Source organism: Nannobrachium achirus, assembly GCF_963921795.1.
Source record: "Nannobrachium achirus genome assembly, chromosome: 12".
In the NCBI taxonomy this organism is placed as follows: Eukaryota; Metazoa; Chordata; class Actinopteri; order Myctophiformes; family Myctophidae; genus Nannobrachium; species Nannobrachium achirus.
The window spans coordinates 33278729-33301097 of NC_137832.1; the positions used below are offsets into that span (position 1 = coordinate 33278729).

Sequence of the window (22369 nt, forward strand, 5' to 3'; positions counted from 1 at the left end):
TATGGCTTAAAATTGTTTAAGTTCTCCTTTAATGATTTGCTCGCAAAGGGAACACTGCATAGTGTTTTTTGTGGCTTCAATACCCAGCACACCTAAGATGAAGATAAACCTTTGAGTTCAGTACCTTAATACCTGCTATGGAACACAGTTATTAGACTCCCTCTTGTTTATCTTATATGCTGACAGGAGATTCTCACCGTGAGTGGTCCAGCAGCAGCTGAGGGAACATCTTTGTTCTGGGAGAAACCCAGGTGGGGCGGGAGGGTCCTTGGACCACTGCTCTCCACCCGGCTGGACAACGAGGGGACTGTGGAGGAAGAAGGTGGAGGTGCTGCACTGGGCAGACCCAGGGATGGGGAGGGGAAGCTAGGATCTGATACCGCTGGGGGCAGGGTGGGCAAGCTGCTCATGGGTTCACTGGATAGAGTAGACAGAAATGGACAAAAAGTTTTATATACTGAAATTACAGCCAAGAAATGTTGCAGATTTAAAATACAATACACAATCAATTGTCCCACCTGACAGGTCCAGGCTTGGAGTACAAGTTGCTCTGAGACTGCGGTGTGGCCACTGGAGCAGGTACAGGAGCAGGTTCCCTGGCTGGCTCTGCCTGGCCCATACCCACAGATCCAGTGCTTGCTTCAGAGCCAAAGTCAAGAGCTCCAAACTGGACATTCAAACCGGACACATCTGCTGAGCCAGGCATCTCCACTGCTGAGGAAGGGATCTGGGAGAAGAGAATGTTACCAGAATGAGTGATGGAAACACAAGGCAATATTTGATGCAGTTCCATCACTATACCCCCATTTTACATTAAATGTTTACACGTATTTCACTGCTTTGCAGAAATTTAATGAATGTTGAATGCTTGCCAATTTGTTGTGGGTATTGGATTTCAGACGATTTTATAAACAATTTTGGTATAACCACCAAACACGCTACTTTAGGCCTTACTTTTGACATGGGTGGTACTCTACGCCGTTGTGTCTTCATCTGCCGCATTGGGGGTTCTGAGATAGGGGGCTCCATGCCTGATAGCTTGACTCCTGGGGAGGCCACATCTCTGGCTGGAGGAAGGGAGAACTCATGACCTGAGGGAGGTAGATTCAGTTCACTATACCACACTGTGTTCATAACGATCACTACTTTGGAACAAAAGCTTGGTTCCAAAGTAAAATTGTCTAATGCTGCTCACAGAAAACAGTGCTACTTAATTTCCATTTTTTTATTCATTATCCTTACCTGGGGGAGTGGGGACCTGAGGTGCATGTGACTGAGGTGCGTGCGACTGAGGCAGGACAAGGGGGTCAACACTGGGAAGAATCATGTTGGACTGTTGTTGCCTCTGAGCTAGCTGGCTGAGCACTGCTGATGGCTCTGGCTGGAGCTTCAGTTCCACTGTAGGAGGAGGAATGCAACATTAAAGTGATGCAATTAATAAATCATAGTCTAACATTATTGACAATACACTGATAACAAATGCCAAACAATCTAAGTAATCTCAGCAATGCTCTTTGACAGAGCATGACGTGCTTCAGTGGGACAGTGAATCACGTGATTTCCTAATTAGTCTTTAACACTGCTTCCGGGTAGTAGCAACAAATTAATTCAAAGTAGGGATGTTAACAATTAATATAAAATCGAATTGCCGTTAATCGATTAAAATAAATTAATCGCAATTAATTGTTTTTCTTTTTTTTTTGTCCAGTGAAAGTTACTAAGGTATTGTGTGTGTGTGTGTGTGTGTGATATCAAATGTGACCTTAACAAAATCACAGTAATCTTTAATCGTATTCCATCATATTCAAGGGCTTTTGGAGAGAAATGAGAGACTCCAATTGAGCACTGCAAAGGAGGTGTCTGTGTCAAGCTAAAGCTCATTGACGCTCATTAATTTTATATACATAAAGGCAATTATGCTTGTGCACTAATTTTCGGTTTCGGACAAGAATTTTTCCATTTGGTCCTAAAATACGCCGCTTATCAATGAATCGTTAATCGATCGATAAGGTTATCAACTATCAATTAATGAATTAATCGATAATTGGCACCCCTAATTCAAAGTTCTCCAAACCGACTGTATCAAATATAGAATTGCTGTACAATTCATTCTTAACATTTTCGGAACTCAGTTCTTATACGATGTGAATTAAAAGACATCTATAGGATTTTGAAAGGGGAAAACACTTTGGTGACCGGGGGCTCATGGGTTTGATGCTAGTACTTTAGGCTTGACAGGAAATTAAACAAAACTTACAGTGAGGTGCCGTAACAGGACCGTTCTCCACCCTTTGAGCCTTTATGTCTGTAGAGGGGGAAGAGGAGATGGGAAGGGGGCTGTGAACCGAGGGAGGCCTGATGTCCTTTGTAGCACTGTTGTTGCCAGCAGTGACCAATGTCTGATTGGCTCTCTGGCCAAGTCGTGGCCCATTGAGCTGCTCTGGTATCCTGATGTCGGAGGATGGGACGGGTTTAGGTGCGCTTAGAGGGCCGAAACCAGACCCCAGGACCGAAGACTGGGGTGGAAAGAAAAATAACAAAAGGAGAAAGCAATGAGAAAATGTGTTTGTGTGTCTCAAATGCGCCACTTGCTCACCCAGCGGTATTGCAGATCATAGCACATACATAGTTACATACTCAGTCAAGCATTGGAGCCAGTGTGCACCGCTCAAAAAGTAATGAGAAGAATCGTGATAATTCTTCTCCAACATCAGTAACAAAAAAAACAGCTGCATTTGAAAGGCAGGGACTTTCCATTATATCGATTATGAAAATAATCGATAAATAATAGATTTTTTCACAAATGTTGAATAAAACAATGTGCCAAATGTTTAAGTTAAATTAATTATTTCAGTGGACTTAAAGTACAAGTACAGTATAAATATCAGTAAACTATAATGCATTTCCAAAGATCGCAACAATAAGCAGTCTCTACCAGTGTGTACCTGTCACACAAAATGCATACAGGTTGGCAGGTCTAATCATACTGGGAGGGCCCTGCCGAATCCCATTAATGATAGTCTTCTGTGGAACTCCATAATGCCCATATGCATATTGTAAATACATGCGTGTTTCTGCCCTCACCAGTGCAGCATGTGCGTAGGTGGTACTAGCGGAGGCGGCGTGGGCATAGCTGTTGGCGGCGGCGTGTGCGTAGCTGTGTGTAGCAGTGCGTCCGTTGTGGTGGGAGTTGGTGAACACCAGGCTTTGGCCCAAACCATCAGCAGAGGGGCCATCTACGATGCCCACCAAGTCTGTGTCAACAGACCCCTCGACAGCTGCCTTGGGCAGCAGGCTAGACAGGTCCATACTGCAAGAAGAGAGAAGGATTGTGGGGGACAGACAGAACAGATTGGTATAGTGTCTAAATGCAGCCTGATAGTTGGGGGCCTTAGGGAGATAAAATGGTAATTTCGTGCTAATCCGTCTAAAAGCGCCAAATTTTGCACAGATGTAGCCCAGGGCATGCTCTGAAGATTTAGCTAGGGCGCCCGAGTCGGCGACCTTCGGGGTCGCCACAGCGGCCAAATCAAGTTGGGCTCCCATTGACTTTCTATACACTATACTACAGGAGGAAAACAAAATCTGCTTTAAGTAGCATGTGAGGAGTCTAACTAGGGGTTTGTCATGATTCTGAATCCATTGCAAGCATTTGTTTTGCACAAAAAAACTTGGCCAAAAAAACAGACCCACAAAATGATGGTTTAGTGATAATAGTGATGAGTCATCACTTTTCACAGTTTTGTTGTGGCCATTTTTAGCCCAAGGAATGTTTTATTTGAGCAAAACAAATGCTTGCGATGGATTCAGAATCATGACATGCTACTTAAAGCAGATTTTTTCCCCCTCCTGTAGTATAGTGTATAGAAAGTCAATGGGAGCCCAACTTAATTTGGCCGCTGTGGCGACCCCAAAGGTCGCCGACTCAGGCACCCTAGCTAAATCATTAGAGCATGCCGTGGGCTACATCTGTGCAATAGCTGACGCTTTTAGACTGATTAGCATGAAAAAACCCTTAAGGCCCCCCGACTATGACCTCCGCCAGAAGTTTTGTTAGGTTGTGTGCACTGTTGTAAGCATCTCTTACTTGTGTCCAGGTGTGATGTTGTTTACTGGAGCAGAGGCAGTGAATACTTTGGTCTCAGACAACTGAAGGAGAAAAAGAGAAATGAGAATGGCATGGCTTCATATGTAAAGACACTAATACTACGAACTTCAATCAAATACAACTCAGAGTGATGAAATGCTACAAAACACAGCTAGTCCTACTTCTCGGATATTCAACTATTATCAGCAGACATGTTGGCAAGTAATCATGTCAGTATCTGTCAAATACTGCCTTAAAAAAAGAAAAAAAGATGAGGTACCAGTAAGTAAAAGCCATCTCTCTGAAGGCCAAATCAAGCTCTAGAACCATTTCAAATACAAGGATTCGTAGATTGGATCATTCCAAAAAGGTTTTTGACATGTGCTTGAAACATCATTATCTCCGCTTGAAAAAGTATTAGGCCTATCTCCCCATTCAATTGTAAATGTAACCTGTCTCTCAAACACACACTGCCCAGAATTAAGGATCATCTTACATCCTCATTCCAGTCTTCTGAAGCCCAGTCTTCCAGATTTCCTCTCCAAGTTCCTAAGAAAGACAGAAAACAGCCATTCAAACAATGACCCCAAAGCAAGAGATCCGATAAGTCTTGAGCATTAAATGTTACTGGTCTAAAGGTTGCCAATAAGGACCTTGAATCCAAGCTGCAGACAATGCTCCATTTCTGGTGCATCTGCATATCATCAAGGTTAGGAATTAGGATGACATGGTGGAATGGAACCTTTTTTCACCTTCTCCATTACCAACTGACCCGTACCAGGCAGAACCACTATACATCTTAGCTACCCCACTGGAGTAGGTACTTTGGTACAAAAAGTGGAGAGATGCAATACTGACACTTGATTAGTCCCATGAAAAATGGTCTATGTTGGGGCACCCCAGTGGCTCACTTGGTAGAGCGCCCACCGTCGTCAATCATTAACACATTAACCAAGTTAAAACATCGCCTACTCTGCACTTGCCAGCGATTCAGAGCTTTTCAATAACTCTTAAAAAACGATCCACACACCGATCACTTTAAAACACGTAGTAGTCTCGGAGAATCGGAGAAATAAAATTGTGCCGTCGCGATAATCCGTTCCATGAGCAAAACAAGGAAGCTGAAAAAAAGGCATTTTCCAAATCCATTGAGTGATGCTTGATTTTTTGCAATCCCGTGATTTCCTGCTTCACCACAAAACTGGGAGTCAAATGGTGACTCATAGGTTAGTGAAGAGCCAGGCAAATGACACACATGGACAACACAGAGGCTTCTATCTTTTTGTATGCAAGATCATTATGAATCTTCCAAATGTCAATTGCACATTTCCTTGAACATTCTACCTTCAAGCTTAAAATATACTCCATCGTGCAACAGGGTTGCTTTCCTACTATTGCAACTTGATTAACCCTCGTAGGATCCTCGTGTTTTAGTCACACCCAGGGCCTTCGGGTCACTTTGACCCGGCTCATATTAAACCATTCTAAAGTATTTAGAAATCCCCAAAAATCATATTAAACACAATTTGATTGTCATTATTAACTACAATTCATATATTAACTAACAATTCAATAAATATTTTGTATTATCCCTGCCAGGCCGGGATGGCCAAAGGTGAGGGATTATGTTTTCACTCCTCTGTCTGTGGACAGCTAATCTCAGGCAAATTGGACCAATTAGTGTGAAACTACACACATACACTCCCGGGAGGCCTAGGAAGAACCTCCTCCCCTAATTCTTCACATTTGCCTCTTATAGCGCCACCATCAGGCTGTTGTGTGAACAGCTAATCTCAGGCACCACTTCAGCATCAAACTTGGCACACATACGCCCAGGAGGCCTAGAAAGAAACTCCACTAGAAATCTTTTCCATCTGTCATTTATAGCACCACCATGAGACTGATCTTTGCAAAATATCTTGTTGGTATTACAATATAGACTTTGTCCAAATCTCACACCAATTGGTACATATTATTCCTATTGTCATTTGATCAAGAACTATATGTCAAATATTTCTTGTCCCATTCTGATTTGCACAAAGTGCTACAGGTGCTCTGATGGCACAGTGTCACTGCCACAGAGGTTGTGGATTTGAATCAATCGTGGGGCATCTATGCAAACACAATTGTTGTTCGAGGGAAGGGAAGCTGGGCGGAGAGGTTGATAATTGTACATGTATTCCTACAGCCAGGCTGGGCGGCAGCTGGTTTTGAGAGGGAGGAGTAGGACGAAGGGCGAAGGCCCTACGTCCACTCGGTGGGGGGTCCTCACTGTCAGGTGATTCGGTAGGATACAACAGCAGTGACAACATAGGGGAGGAATCAATTGGCATAAGGACTGGATTGGGGAGAAAAAGAGGGTAAACCATAATTGGCTACTCAAAATAAAATAAAATAAAAAAGAAATGCTACAAATCACGTCGGAATGCTGTGGAACTTGGAATTTGTAAAGTGGCATAGGGATGAAGTTCCCATTTGGTAGCAAAATGTGCCACTCCCGCAAAAATCGTAAGCATCTTTGGAATCGTGGCCAATCTGAATAGAAAATGTGACACATACTGTAGGCCATGACATTGATCAAATGACCAGAGAAAATCGGTATTGTAAATATCCCCCAAAACTTGTTTTGCTCAATTCTGCCTCATGGTGGCGCTATAACAGGACGATTTGGGGTTGAATATCTTCCTAGGCCTCCCGGGGGAGTACATGTAAAGTTTCACGCTGACTGGTCCAGCGGTGACTGAGATTAGCTGTTCACAGACAGAAGCAACGAAAACATAATCCCTCACCTTTGGCCATCCCGGCCTGGCGGAGATAATATTGAATGAATTGTTATCAATGTAATTTGTAATGGTGAGCAAATTATGTACTCAAAAATCCATATGTCCAATGTTTTTTCAGAAAGAAATGGTCTAAATATTAGCCATTTAGCATACACTTTGAATGGCCGGGTCAAAGTGACCCGAAGACCCTGGGTGTTATATGTTGATACAGGGGGGTGTTGCAAATGCATGACATGTACCATTTTCTTATCACATGTTTAGTACAGTAAATAAGCCAAGCAGAAGAAGTTTCATGGATAAAAACATATTTTAACATACTTTTTCTTGATGTTGAAAATTGAAAACCGGGTCAAAGTGACCCGAAGACCCTACGAGGGTTAAATATGCCGAGTAGAGATGGACATCGGTATCGGCCGGTATCGAAAATCGGCCGGTATTATATAAAATCGGCCTCAATCGGTGACCAGCCGGTCCTAACGTAATTTCCGGTTTTCCGCCGATCAAAAATGACACGCATTCGCAGTACGCAACATGTGGCTCAACGCGCGCTGACCAAAACAAAGCAGCAGCGAAGCTAACGCTAACAGTCTCATGAAGAAAACATGTCGCAGATTTGGACTTATTTCACTGTGTGCCAGGATGATCCAAAACTCGCTCTTTGCATTGATATTACCCGTTCGCTCAAATAAATAACTCCATCTCATTACAGTACATCTGAACAAAAGCAACGATGCGAGCTGAACGGGGCTATAGTGTTCCGTCTATCTCTCTCGCTCTCTCTCCCCGTCCCTCCCTCCCTCCACACACACTCTGACTCTCACACCCACAACGAACAGCAGCGAGTGGTGGCTGGCTGCGTGAGTTTAGTCGAAAACAGCTGATCTACAAGGCATACAAACTCACATCATGCTAAAGAATGGCCAGATTAATGCACACGCTTTATGTGCTGAAGCACAGGGCACCATGCTATTCCCGCAAAAGTGCTGAAATGTAGCCTGCTTGTTTAGCGTCCTGTGCTAAGATAAACACTTCTCTGAGTCTCATCACCCAATGTTGCCAGGTTTTGTTTTTGAGAGAGAAACAAGCAACCAGGGGGGTTGCTTGTTGATACTAATGACAGTATAAAAACAGAAAGGATTGCCAAGCCAATTTCACCAGCATATTAAGAACAATGATAATAATAATAGTTAAATAGCACCAGCTTTCATTTTTCAAGTACAAACATTGCACTAGATTGAGTTCAAGTTTTATTTTCTTAAGTTAACTCAGTGCTGCTTAAAAAATTGTTGATTGTGACATTGAAAGTCAACTATTCCAGTGTTTAACTGGGGTACTACGAGTACCCCTGGTGATACCCAGAGGTACTGCATGGGATACTGAAGAAATGACATGGTAGAATACCAGCCAACTGAGATGTTTTTGAATTGTGTTGATCAGTTGATGATTGGTTGTTGATTACTAGTTATTGACATGAAAACTGACTGAATCTTATTGTCAGTGTTGAAAATAAATCTGCTCAGGATGCACTGTTTGAAACTCACTCCATTTCTTATTTGTGATGTTATATTGTTGAACAGGGGTGTTATGCATATAGCCTACCATAGTTGTGGTTTTAATTGCAGTTATATAAGCAAAATGTTGTCTGGGAAAGGGAGTACTTGGATAAAAAAATCATGGAAAGGGTACTCAAGCCAAAAAATATATGGTGTATTGTATAATTATTGTTCTTTCTTAGATAGAAAATCGGTATCGGAAAAATCGGTATCGGCAGATCAGAATTTAATAAAACCGGAAATCGGAATCGGCCAAGAATTTTGCAATCGGTCCATCTCTAATGCCGAGTTGATCAGATAAGCAAAAATGTATTGAATATGAAGCATACGTCGTTCTGCAAATAGTCGGAAATAGACCTTGTAGAAAAATATATTCGCTGCCAAGTGCATGCGTCCTACATTACCATGCTAATGAAAAACAACCAGCGGACTGTTGTGGATGTAATATTGAAACTTGTGACCCATGAGAAAGGCGTTATCCCTAGGAGGAGCCGTCTCACGGGAGACCCATGTAGAATAAAGCCCATTTCATACTTTGTCACACAAAGTTGTCGCGCATCAAAAATCAGCTCACAACGCATCATTTACAGAATTCAACACATTTCAGCAGCAGTGGCGCACCACTGGTAAATGCATATAGGGGAAACACTATTGTGGTAGCTGGCTGCTGTGTTTTGTGAATTCATTATATAATGCTCTTTACTCGTCCTACCTTCCCGACTCAATCTTAACATCTACTTTCATCAAGCCACTTTAACCTAGAACTCTACGGTTAATTTCAGCCCTAAATACAACTGGGATAAACTAAAACACCCAATGCCTGGGTATTGGGTGTTGCTGGGTACAGCCTCTTACCAGTTCCCTCAGCAGCCTCATTTCCATCCACTTCCCATGTGTCTTGGCGCGAAGCTCCTGAATTAGCTGTGTAGTCCGCTGGGTTGAAGGTCCTAGATGAAAGAAGAAGTCAGTAGGAAAAAGTTGGGATTGGCTGAAGATAAGGGACAGGATTTGCTGTGAAATTTTATTGTTGCTTCTAAACAGGATCTTGTTTATAATTATAACGTTAGATAAAACTAACCATTTTCCATTTCAGAACCGTGGCAACCCTGTCTACATGATTAATAAGAAAATAACAAATTAATTTTTAAGTTGAAAATTCAGACTAAAGTGCCATTCAGAACGAGCACAATAACTACAACAATTAGGGGCACGGTGGCGCAGTGGTTAGCGCTTCGCCTCACAGCTAGAAGGTCCTGGGTCCACAGTACACCCTAGGTGGGGTTGGCGATAGGGCCTTTCTGTATATCCTGTATTGATTTCTTGAATTTCACTGGCCGATTGGTTAAATGCTGATTGTTTTATTTTTTTCTTATTTTACTATTGACATGTTATACTTTTATTGTTGTGAAGCACTTTGTGACTGAATGGTGCTTGAACAAATACATTTATACGTACAGTAATGACAACATTAGCCATGAACGATATCGTTTGGAAATTTGGTAGTCAATGCTGACCTGGGTAATGTTACTTTTAAAAAGTAACTTGTTACGTTGCAGTATTGCCACCTTTAAAAAGTATTCTGTTACGTTACAGAATTAACTTCTGAGAATAGTAACTTTTTATAGTATTTTTGTACTACCAATGATTAAAACCCACCTGAGAGGAAGTTTGGTAAACATAAAAATCAAGAGTGCAGCTGTAGTGTGTAGATCGAAGTGTGCTCACTTTTGACTATTTTCCAGGTATTAATTTTAATTAATATTTTTTCGGCTATTCAAATAAACCGTTTAAAAATGTGTACACGTCAGTGAAATTAACTGCTGGGAACATCCCTAGAAACAAAGTAATGCCATTATTTTGGAAAAGGTAACCAAGTAACCAATTAAATATATTGATTAATTTTGCAGCCCTAATTCAGATAAATATTTTTAAGATCATCTTATTAGAGGCTTAGTTTTCATCTCAAACACAAAACAGTCTCACTCACCCCATTGCTTGGGAGGCGAACCTGTTTCCAACAGCTGCTCTTCCTCTACCACCGCCACGACCCCCTACCGCTGAGGACACAAACAAAAGCACCCAATGACCTCAGCTGTCTGGGATCTTGCAGACATTTTTTTAAGTCTCGAGTGCAAACAAGGCCACCATAGCATGTCCCATCGATCTCCCATCTATGGAATAACTTAGCAACCAACATTAAGTTTCCCACTTTGCCATTCAAGTATTTCGTTTTTTGTTTATTTGTTTCTCTCCCTATGTAAAAAGGAATGGTTTCTTGACTTTATTCCTTTTTTATTGCAGCTAGTACTATATAAATGACTGTCGCGCACACATTTAACAGACTATTTAAGTCGGTGTGCAGTTACAAAACACACATTTGGGGGGTGAAGGGTGTTCAAGTCCACCGCCATGGAGACTGGAATTCAAAACTGGGTGACCACACCGTCAAACACAAACACCTGCTTAGGCATTCGGATACAGTAAACTAAAGGATCATTAAATTAGTCACTGTTGTGGAAGATAAAATTGCACTCCAATCAATCATTTTTATTATTCAACCATACAGACATCAGATTGACCCCTATGCGATACTGTAACTGGCATAGCCAACTAATATTTGTAGCAGATAGACACAGAGCTAGTTGCAATCCAGTATGACCTGTGTCGCATGTTGTCATGTTTATCGAACTAAAAAAAATAAACCTTCCCGTCTCACTGCAGGGATTAATATTTTTGTAATTAGAGAAAAGAAAAGGTGAGTGTTAAAATGTTTTCATTTACTTCATTCTATCGTTTTAGCACGTTTAGCATGCTAAAACGTGGGGCATGCGTACGCATGGGGGCATGTGTGGCTAAATATGTCTTTTTAGACAAAATAAGCCTGCAATTTCTTTATTGCTAAGTCGGTGTGCCCCAAAACCCCAAAAACTACTTTTTTTATTAACCCCAAAAGTCACATCTGTCCATGATAGATTACAGTGCATCTTGGGAATGGGCTTATTCTGTGTAAAAAGACATATTTAGCCACTTGTACGCATGTCCTCAGCCACTGAAATCTAAATCATTAAAATCTCTAAAACGATAGAAAGGAGTAAATGAAAACATTTTAGCTCTCATCTTTTATATTCTTTAATTACAATCTAAAATATGAACCCTTGTTGTAAAAAAACAAAGTTGTCCTTTAAGAATAAGCTCAACTCAGGAATAGCTGTCACTCACGCTCTAACAATCCTTACTCCAACTACTCCAACTTTCCAGAATTAATAAATTCTGGAAATGTCTTGCCTAACTTTTCTATTCATTCAATCTACCCTCCCCCAACTACCAAGCAGCTGCAGGGACCCAGGGCATTCCACACATGTAGAGTGCCACATGCGATAATTGCCAGCAGACACAAATAGATGTCCTGACAGCAACATCACCAAAAACATATGCAGTACCCAAAAAGCTACTACGCTGCTTAGAGCACAGTAGACAAAAACACATGCAAGATGATATGATACTGCAAGTATATTTATCTGAAGGAATATGAACCTAAATTCCATTATACCGATGTGAGAAGATAATTCAAATAGTATTGTTTTGCAAAATGTTAACATCAATGGTGATGGCTGTGAAGTGATGTCCTGTGAGCCCTGGGAGACGCCGGTCAACTATGTATACAAGTAACCCTTGCCGAGCCCTGATGGCAGGAGTCCATCTCCCATTTCCTTGGCGTGAGGCAGCTTGATGTATAAGTACGCTCCCTGGACATGACGCTAGTATGTCGCAGGGACTTAACCCCAATCCAACCCTTGATGTCGAGTGCCAAGCAGGGAGGCATTGGCTCCCAATTTTAGTATGGTCTTTGGTATGACTCGGCCAGTATATAAATGGTAAATGGTGCATTTATATAGCGCTTTTAATCCAAAGCGCTTTACATAGATTGTGCATTACATTCACCCATTCACACACACATTCATACACCGGTGGCGGAGGAAGCCATGCAAGGCACCAACCTACTCACCGGGAGCAATTAGGGGTTCAGAGTCTTGCCCAAGGACCCTTCGACATTAACTCAGGGGGAGCCCGGATTCAAACTGGGAACCCTTCGGGATTTATACCCTTCGTGCTCTAATACCAGTTTCTCTACCCCTGAGCTATGCCGCCCCATATGCATGTATAATTTAAGTGATTAATGCAGACGTGGTAAGGCATCACATCCACAATTAATAAAAAGTCGTTAAAGTAGACAATTCATAAGAATATCCGATATTGTATGTTAGTTGTTAAAATAAATGAGTTTGTAGGAAACTCTCCACACTGTGGCAACCCCACTACAGTATTTTACAGAGACATCCTTGCTTGGATGTAGGCAGCTGTGGCAACTACAACTCGTGAGTACCTGTGTATAATATAACATTTCCTCCCTTGCAATTTATGGACACACCGATTGTCCAACACACAATTGCATCCCGAGTCAGTGCATTCAAAACAATTACTATTAATTACATTAATTATGCTTAGTATTTCTTACTTATTTTCACTCTGGATAAGAGCGTCTTCCAAATGCCTAAATTGTAGTACTGTATGACTCACCTCTGCCCCTACCCCTGCGTCCACGGTCTGCCCCTCTCTCTCCAGGAGCAAACTCAAATCCATTCTCCTCTGACCGGCCTGGAAACCAAGGGAAGACAAAGTAATGGGTACATTAAATTTGATTTAAATGTAAATATAAAACTATATTAAACATAAGCAGTCGACATGTATTTAGGACAGTGGTCACTTTGTAATCTGCGTACAAGTGACCAGTGATAACAATTAAAAACTACCACATAGGAACATATACAGTACATATCTGCAGAATATAGGCCTTTATCGGTCTGACAGGAGGTACACACCTCTCCCTGCCTGTCCTACATATTCACCCTCACGCCCTCGGCTGGCACCCCGGCCCCTCCTGTTGGACCCCCCACGACCTCGGCTCGCCTCCCTATCACCTCCTCTCTTTTCTTTAGTCTCCTTTATCTCTGAGGGACCTCCCTCCTTCCCCACGACCCGCTTCTTCCGCACCGTCTCCCAGGAATTCTGACAGAAAGGGGGAGATGAGAAAAACATTTTAAAACAGTCATAGTTCTGAAGCAATAGTTTGAAGGAATGTCAATGTCAAATATGGCCTTAATAAAAATAGGACAGTAGCTAGCAGAAAGTAAGTAGTAATTTAGTCCCCTTTTCAACCAACCGATAGGTTACTGTACATTTTGCACATGCATGAAGATTAACCTCTGCATTAGGATCAGTGGGCGCTATTAATACAGTGCCCGGGGAGCGGTTAGGGTTTAAGTGTCTTTCTCAGAGAAACTGAGACACATAGACTGTAAGTACTCTTGAGGACAAGTGCTTAAAGTTTACAATATTATTTGAGAACTGAACATGTGTGTGATGATAGATGTGTGGTTGCTCACTGTGTCGGGGGTGCTCTCCAACAAGGAATTGATGGCTCTGTTGACATCCTCGTTGCAATCATGGAGGGCTACCATGCACTCATCTTGAGTCTTCCCAGAGACCTCAATCAGCTGTTGAGGCATACATAGAGATGAAAATGTTCAAACATTTAGTACTTCTGATTGCAACAAAATAAGACTAATCATTGGACAAGTATGGGTTTGCACAGGTGTTGTGCACTCAAATTACCTGTTTGACCTTGTCCTCAAAGTCTGCATCATTTTTGTCATAGATCATCTGGGCCAGCCGAATCTGTTCTGCTGTGGCCTGGAAAACAAAGAAAACCTGTTAAGAACAACAAGAGCAACAACGAGATACCTGGAAATGTGAAGATATGCTAGACACAAAAAAAATAGCTATTAAATAAAACGGGCCTCATCCGTGTTCACGAGTGTGCCACTGAAACATGGTGGCCCTACTCCGCTTTCTTATCATCTCCCAAAATGCTGAGTAGTATAGAATTTAGTAATTCTTTCAATATGATCATTTGTGCCAAATGAATTGACAGAACTAGGGTGATGCCCGGTGGAAACACATGCCACTCCAGTTATGCGATACGCGACCCGTCGTACCTGCTGTCAAGAGTACTTAGTGCATTATCATAGAAGTTCTTGGAGGCCAGACTATGACATCTCAGATCACCCATTATATGGGCATAAAAGCGACACAGACAGATAACCAGACACACATATTTGTGGATTTGTGTCGGTCGAGAACGATTCGTTCAAACATACTACCACATTTGGGTGAACGAAATTAACTAGGTCATTTCCTGAATAGATTCATTCAGTCAGTTCAATTTCAAAGGCTAAATCATGTTTGGCTAAAAAGAGAGTTCCACCATTCCCGTTTCCACATTGGACTAAACACCGCGAGGAAGGCGGGCTTCTCCCTGTCCGTCTGACAGGCTTTCCTCATTGGACTTAACTCCTTGAGGAGTAGTATGCAGACAGGGAACAAAAGCACTGGAATTCCGTTGACAGGTTTGGTCAGAGCGAGAGGGCCAAACAAACCCATGTCCAATGACTATATATCTATATGCAGCCAGTGAACTAACTGGGATTTTGTTCACTGAGCAAACTTACATCATCATTGCTTAACGGGAATACAGGATCATTACTAAACGATTTGAGGTGGTCTAGGTCAGTACTGTTTCTGTCCGAATGAACGACGACTGTGGATGTAATCTGAGCCCAGAGCCAGTCTGCCGTCAATAACTGCATCCAAGATCACACAAAACAAAATTGTATAATTAATATTTCAGTACACTGAAAAGACGATAATTCCCATCACCAATTTCTGGACAATTTCTGATCCAACAGATTCCCACTGCACTCTGTGGGGTCCTCTGAGATACACACACAAAGTTTGAAGTAAAATGGTTGAGATACACAGAAGACGCTTAGACACAGATTCTGTGCACTTATAAATAGATGCATCTTCACCTGTGTGTAAGCAGGTCAAAACAAAAGCAATTGCATAGGTGTGCCAATGGACACATGCACCCACCTGTATCTGTTTCTGTGGCTGTGTGGTTTGTGTGGTGGTGGGCAGCGCTTTGTCCCGAGTACCCCGGGGTGGATTGCCGACCACTGAACTCATCATATACAGTATATACAAAACAATGTATGTACAAAATAGAAAAATCTGGAAGAGAAAGAGATAGAATAGAGGAGGTGAAAGACAGGGAAGGAGGACAATATGAGACTGTTCAGCGTACTGCTCACCTATTCTATACTGCATCTCACAGGCTGAATATATTCAGAGAAAATAGCTAATTTACAAGTTCACAATGTGCAGTGCTGCAAAGCATTGTAGGCTTGTAGATAGATCCATTCTATTTTTGGTGAAGGTTCCACCAGAAAAGGCATAGGCCTACTAGGGTGTCAGGCGTATTATTCACCTGTTTTTTTTCGCCTGCATGCATTTGGTCTTTTCGCATGGCACTTTCACCGTCGAGGAGAGTCTTTTCACCTATCCTGTCTGGCCCATTCACCGCAGTTGAAGAGCCATTTCGCCTACCCTCAGACTGTCCATGTTTGCATGCAGTGGCGTTACCTCACCTGTCAAACGGTGACCATTACACACGGCTATCCTATGCACTCCATAGACATCACATAATACAGATTAGAGCTATTGGAATCAGGTGCGTACAAATAATTATATGGGTTAGAAATGAATCACCCGTGTCGGCAGGTTAGATACTCATCAGCCTCGGCATCTTAGATAATCACCAGCGTCACAGTTACTGAGGTTAGGGTTAGGTTTAGGCATAGTTTTACTGAGGTTTAAGGGTTAGGGTGGTTAAGGTTAGGTTTTGGTGGTCGGACCAAAGGGTGTTCGACCTAACCCAAGGACATGTTACCCTGTTTGACACCACTGCAGTCACTATGAGGGTGTGTGGACACATGCACATGGACAGTCTGACAGCAGAATTGAGCGTGGGTGAAATGGCTCTTCAACGGCGGCGAAACGGCCAGACAGGTTAGGTGAAAACACTCTCCTCCACGGCGAAAGTGCCTCGCGAAAAGACCAAATCCATGTAGGCGAAAAAAAAACATAGGCGAAAACGCTGGTGACCTAGCAGCCTACTAGTATCCAAGTAATTGAAAAGTATGTATTAATAAAGAGAAAGGAGACTAATGACCTGTGCATAATTTTATACCGTCTATAACATACAGTATACTGTATGCACACACTATACTATACATGTAGACTGAGATTTGCTGTTGTCAACTACGGCATGTAAGACTATAACCCCATCTGTCACCCACCTCCAACCCAAGGTTAAATTTAGACACTCAAGAGGGGAACGTCCCGGTGTCAACTTACAGTTCTCGCTCTCAAAGACACAAACACATGGATGTGTTAACTCACCATCACCACACTTGTATAAATGTTATGTATTGTAGACTACCATGTGTTAAGCAATTCCTGTCTAGTATTTGAGGTGAAATGGCCGGACCCAACAGGAGAGCACACTACATGTTCAACTAGGCTGTTTTGGATGTAAAGCAAACCGATGTCATGATAGGAATGTTACATTTCGCACAGTGGTAAATGTAATAGATAGACCTACAGTACATGTTACACTAAGTTAATTACAAGAACCCTAGCGTCCATATTCTGGGAATATTATAGACTAACATTCAATAATAATTGCAGATCTACGGGGTCGCGAGATGCAAAGCATTGTGGGCTTGTAGATTGGCCAAAAGTACATGGGATTTAAGTGGCTAAAATACAGTAGATCTATCTGATCAACCTACTGCTGTTGAGGGGTAACTCCCTTGTTTTATAGCAACAATACAAACATCAATTTCTTGTTGAAGAGTGACATCTCTCGTCACAGTGAGAAATCAAACTACATTTTTACACTCAACAAAATAACACTGACATGTTAGTATTATTATCATGTATTAGCTAAGGTATCTTAACATCAATGAGGTGATAGATGACATGAAGAGGTTCAATGTCTTTGTATATTTATACTTAGTTTTCATGCGAATGTGCGGTGTGAATTTAACTTTGTTGTGATGAACGGTATGAATGTAACGTAATGTACAGCGAGTTATAGTAATGTCATGCCATCCTCCTAATAATTTACAGCCAGTGAGTGGTGTAAAGTAACTAAGTACATTTACTCAAATACTGCACTTAAGTAACATTTTGAGGTATTTGTACTTTACTTGAGTATTTTTATTTCCAATACTTTTACTTCACTACATCTCAGACGCAAATATTGTACTTTAACTCCAATACAATTATTTGGACACTTTAGTTACTAATTACTTTGTAGATTTCGATTATTACAAAACATACATCTACTTCATTGTGTATGAAAACATGAAATGGGACATTCTGCATAATGACTTACTTTTAATTTTGGTACTTTAAGTAATAAGTACATTATCATGCCAATACTTTTATTCGAGTACATTTTGAATTCCAGACTTTTACTTGTAACAGTATTTGTGTATTGCAGTATTGATACTTTTACTTAGTAAAACATGTGAGTACTTCTTCCACCACTGTACAGCGTTTTGATCGATGTAAAGAATTACAGTACAACGTGAATGTAACATGACACTCAACAGAAACACCCGAATGTAACGTACTTATTTATACGTTATACAGTATGTACGCATGACACTCAAAAGAAAACACGAGCTGACATTAGCTTTAGCCGGGCTAGCAAACCTTTTACTCTTTGTTCGTGTTTAATGTCTTGAGCCCAAATAAACGTCAGCTCAGGGGGAATCGCATATGACGTTATTCAACCGTAATGGATAAATAAATACCAATAACGGTTGACACAATCATGGAACCAACCTGTCAGTGAATGTCTTCCTAGTGCGAGGGACCCCGGGACCAAAATAAACAAAAAACGACGAGGACGACGACAAGTTTGTCTTTGTGTAAAAAGAAGCCGATGGGATGCTAGTCTGCTAATATCCGTTAGCTTCAGAGCAGCGCGAGCAGTGTCACTCGACAAAAGAGGGGAAAAAAACACGCTATTTCAACTTCAAAATGTCGACACTGATTTCAGCTGAAAATGCGTCATTTTTTTGTCGACCTACGAACGAAGTGTTAAATAAAATGAAGCCTTTTTAGATGAGCGGACCGCTTCGAGAGGGGGCTAAAATCTGCAACGAAGCAGCGAACGCAACGCCACAGCCGGTCAATTAAGTTGTGCCATTTCCATAATAACAAACGGCATCAATGGTGATATTATTATGATGATGTGTGCGGAGCTCGTTTATTATAAACACGTCAAACAGTTGGTGTTATTATGACGCGCGTGGCCTGTCCACGCACCGCTAGTGGCAGAGTATCGGCAGCATGCTAATGTTTCCTGGGCATGTGAACGTGTGAACGACGGCCCCGTCCGCCCGGTCCCTTAGCCGACAGTGTGGTTCTCAAACTTTTTTCATGTCAAGGACCCCCAAATTGTCACTTATTTAATATTAGCCCGCGGACCCCCATTTGAAGACACGCCAGAGACGCCCAAAATAATTTCAAGGACCCCCAGTTTGACATGCGTAGGCTACGGACCCCTATTTAATAGTGTGTCTATAGGTCCCCAATTTACATTGTACAAGGTTAATTTAACTCGTACACTCTCAGAGATACACAGACCCATAAGGGTCCATTTGATCCCTTTAACTATCACTTTGAGAACCCATGGCCTAAAATAGCTGATCTACAAGCCCACAACTAGTCGCGTCCGCGGCGCAAAGGGAGCTTGCAGGTCGCCTGTTTTCGGCGCCGCGACACCGTCGTACGAAGAATTTGGCTGTAAAACTGTGGAGAAGGAGCGATGCTCGCTGCTTCGGCTAAACCGCTGAACGACGCTCACAGTCGGCCGCCTGCTGTGCTGTCAACCGCTCGCCGCTTTCTTTCTCCGGTAAAGATCAAGAAGGACGGCGGCTGATGTACCGTTCGAGCAGCGTTCGGTCGTGGCAAATTTGTATATATATTTTTTTCTTTAAAACAGACACCGGGTTCCTTTCTTTCTTTACCTGCTAACACGCTTCGCTCCAGCCAGCAGCAGCATATGCCGTCACGTGATCCACCACCGCGCCGTTCGTTCGTTGTTTAACGTCGAGAAGCTGTAAGCCACCAATTGGAACCGGTTTGTTCACGTGCACACTCTCTTTTTCCGCCTGCGTCATGCACGAGAGCGAGCTTTCATCAAGTTGACTGGGATCGACGCCGACTGATCGCCCATTCATATCTACTAGAGGGTCGCGGCCCTTCGGGCCGCTCACATCTAGTTAAAAAAAAAAAAAAAAAGTAAAAAAAAGAAAAAAAAGAAAAAAAAGTTTAAAAAAAAAAAAAAAAAAATGGGGGGGGGGGGGGGGGGGGAACTATTGTGGCGGAACTATTGTGCCGCAGCACGTTTCCGGTCGGACATATTTGACGGCCGGACGCACTGGAGAGAAGTAGGTGTTGATGCCTGATCCGAACCAGAGCGTTCTATATGAGAGTGGCGTCACGCTTTGAACTCGCCGCAGACCGGAAGTGGCTTCGCATGGAGCCGTTCTCATTCCTAGCGAGCCTCTGCCCCGTCCGCCCCCATTCTAGCCGAGGCATTTAAAATCGCTGGAAGTAGACCAAATCACGTCCTTTTCACCATTGTAACGCATTCACGGGCCTCTCTAAGGTAGATAACATTATTAAAAGAGTGAAAAAGACGTTAATTTAGTCTACTTACCAGCGAGTGAAAACTGAATGGGGGCGGACGGGGCAGAGGCTCGCTAAGAATGAGAACAGGCTCCAGTAAGCTAGGCTAAGTTAGCTTCCCACCATAGAGTACACGCTTACTATGGGAGTCGACGTAAGTGACGTAACTCTCTCTTCTACAACTCTGATCCGAACCATCCGAACACAATAAGCCCATCCGGTCTGGGTCTAGAAGAGCGGATACAGAAACTTTGCGTGGTTCTATTTGTTCAATTTGTTCCTATCTTTTATACAGTCTATGATTTGTTCATGCAAATAACCGAATACAGTAGTGGGCCGGATCACAATAGTAATTCAGAATAGAAACCAGGGTGACGGGATTATTTTATGAATTAAAATTCACATAGTAGTTGTGATTATTTATTTAGTGATTACAATTTCTCATTGGACCTCACCTGTATTTCAAAGTCCAAAACGGATTTATGGGTCGTCAACAATCCGTTTAATTCTACCTGCTTGCTTGCTTGCTTGATTGATTGATTGAAGTATTTATTAGAAGATTAATTGCATAGGGAAAGGTACAGTTTAATTTCAGTACAGTTCACTGGTGGTACAGGGTCAACTAAAAGGAAACTCAGGTAAGACTTGCAGCTTATTTCCAAGGAGATCCTTATCTTTAACTCATATAACACTGAATGACAGAACACTGACACAGTAGGTATACTATGCAGTAGATATCATCAGAAAAAACAGTGGTAACAAACAAATAAAACAATGAAAAATAAAAGGTATTTACAGAGAAGGGTCACATGGGGGACAGGGGAGGCTGGCACAAAAACAAAATCCATCACAGCACATTTCTGCATCACATTGGTTTAGCCTAGCCTTGTTCTGTTGCAATAATCAGTTTATAACTAAAAAATAAATACATTTATCACACACAAAAATACAAACAAAAATAACAGTAAGCAGCCAAGTCATTCAGCACAGTAGCCATATTCAACTCTACTTCTAAATAAATAAACAGTTCTGCATTATGCATTACAGGATTCAAAGTCCATCACAACAGAGGTCTTCCACAGGGGGCCCGGGACCCCAATCGGTTGTCAGAGTTACTAGAGCACCACATTTTGTGCAATGGAACATTATTTTTCCAAAAATGTGAATGTCTGAAAATCGCCAACACATTAACATTATCAAACATGTGTAAACAAGCCAAATCATTTTTATTTAATTTACACACTACTGATGTGATGTCAAACAAATCTATGAAGGCAAAGCTATCAAATCTAAAGCATCACTTGAAGGCAACATAGTCATTTTAAATAAAATCCTGTAGAATACTTTCATGCTAGTCTCAAAGCTCTCAATGGTCAACATACATTGATGAGACATTCAGCAAAATATGGTGAGCTAGCTTTGAAAGCCTCTTATGAAATTGCCTGGAAGGCTTTCTAAAAAAAGAAAAGAAAAATATATTTTTTTGTGTCAATAAACAAAATCTGAGATGGCTTCAACAAGTTTAATTTAAACATAGCAGGATTTACTTACATAAATTAACCTCTAGGTCTAACCTTCTACTGCATTGCTTCACATTTCACTTCATTATCAAACGCAATAAAACAGTATCTGAAATTCATTATAATACATTTACATGGGCCTACATGTCTGCAGTAGACATTATACTAGACAAAAAAAACTGCATTAAATCTGTAAGAACCCGAGATGCTGCTCAAAATGTTACTTGTAGAATGTACATAGCACATACCCATTGCTACCATATTTGTACTTGTTTTATATATATATAACGTATATATACTGTATATAATCATTATTATATGTTTCAAGTTGACCCTTGATACAAGCAAGTTCAAGGGTAAAGTGCATCTGTATCAGTCTCAGAACATACTGTAGGAAAAATAGGCTTCATTGTTCATTCAAGTAGTTGGTTCAGGGTTATTTTCCCCATTTCTGTGCTTGTGATCATTAGGCTTGGGACAGAGATATGAGTGCAGCTGAGATCTCATGCTCTGTACACACTGAGCCTTCCTATCCAAGATCTTCTCCAGTCTGTGGACATATTCCACAAATGCCTGCAAGACAGAGTCAGAAAGTTAGGCAGAAACATTGACACATTGAAGTGAGACAAATAGAGAGAAAGGCATGTGAAAGAGACAGACACAATTACAATATATACAGCATTAAATACGTTATTTTTGAACAAGGTAAACAAGTTAAGTCAAATTTAAATAGTTAGCAAGCAACCAACAGTTAGA

The 22369-nt window shown here is 41.6% G+C and overlaps 1 protein-coding gene across 4 annotated transcripts in view; it reads right to left on the reverse strand.

Moving 5' to 3' along the window:
• Nucleotides 1-19497, reverse strand: part of LOC308295222 (ubiquitin-associated protein 2-like) — a 34637-nt gene extending 15140 nt beyond the window's left edge. For 3 of the 4 annotated variants that reach the window (XM_080738225.1, XM_080738227.1, XM_080738224.1), the window contains exons 1-16: nucleotides 15811-15955; nucleotides 15417-15554; nucleotides 14097-14174; nucleotides 13868-13978; nucleotides 13304-13490; nucleotides 13002-13079; nucleotides 10411-10480; nucleotides 9279-9370; nucleotides 4584-4636; nucleotides 4088-4149; nucleotides 3085-3310; nucleotides 2258-2516; nucleotides 1243-1398; nucleotides 955-1091; nucleotides 519-727; nucleotides 198-417 (exon numbers count right to left, since the gene is read on the reverse strand). In XM_080738225.1, coding sequence (XP_080594351.1) covers nucleotides 198-417; nucleotides 519-727; nucleotides 955-1091; nucleotides 1243-1398; nucleotides 2258-2516; nucleotides 3085-3310; nucleotides 4088-4149; nucleotides 4584-4636; nucleotides 9279-9370; nucleotides 10411-10480; nucleotides 13002-13079; nucleotides 13304-13490; nucleotides 13868-13978; nucleotides 14097-14174; nucleotides 15417-15554; nucleotides 15811-15849 — 2115 coding nt within the window. In that variant the 5' untranslated portion in view covers nucleotides 15850-15955. Of the gene's footprint in view, nucleotides 1-197; nucleotides 418-518; nucleotides 728-954; nucleotides 1092-1242; nucleotides 1399-2257; nucleotides 2517-3084; nucleotides 3311-4087; nucleotides 4150-4583; nucleotides 4637-9278; nucleotides 9371-10410; nucleotides 10481-13001; nucleotides 13080-13303; nucleotides 13491-13867; nucleotides 13979-14096; nucleotides 14175-15416; nucleotides 15555-15810; nucleotides 15956-19429 lie in introns of those variants that run through there. The other variant, XM_080738226.1, reaches the window with a different exon arrangement.
• Between the last annotated feature and the right edge of the window lie 2872 nt (nucleotides 19498-22369).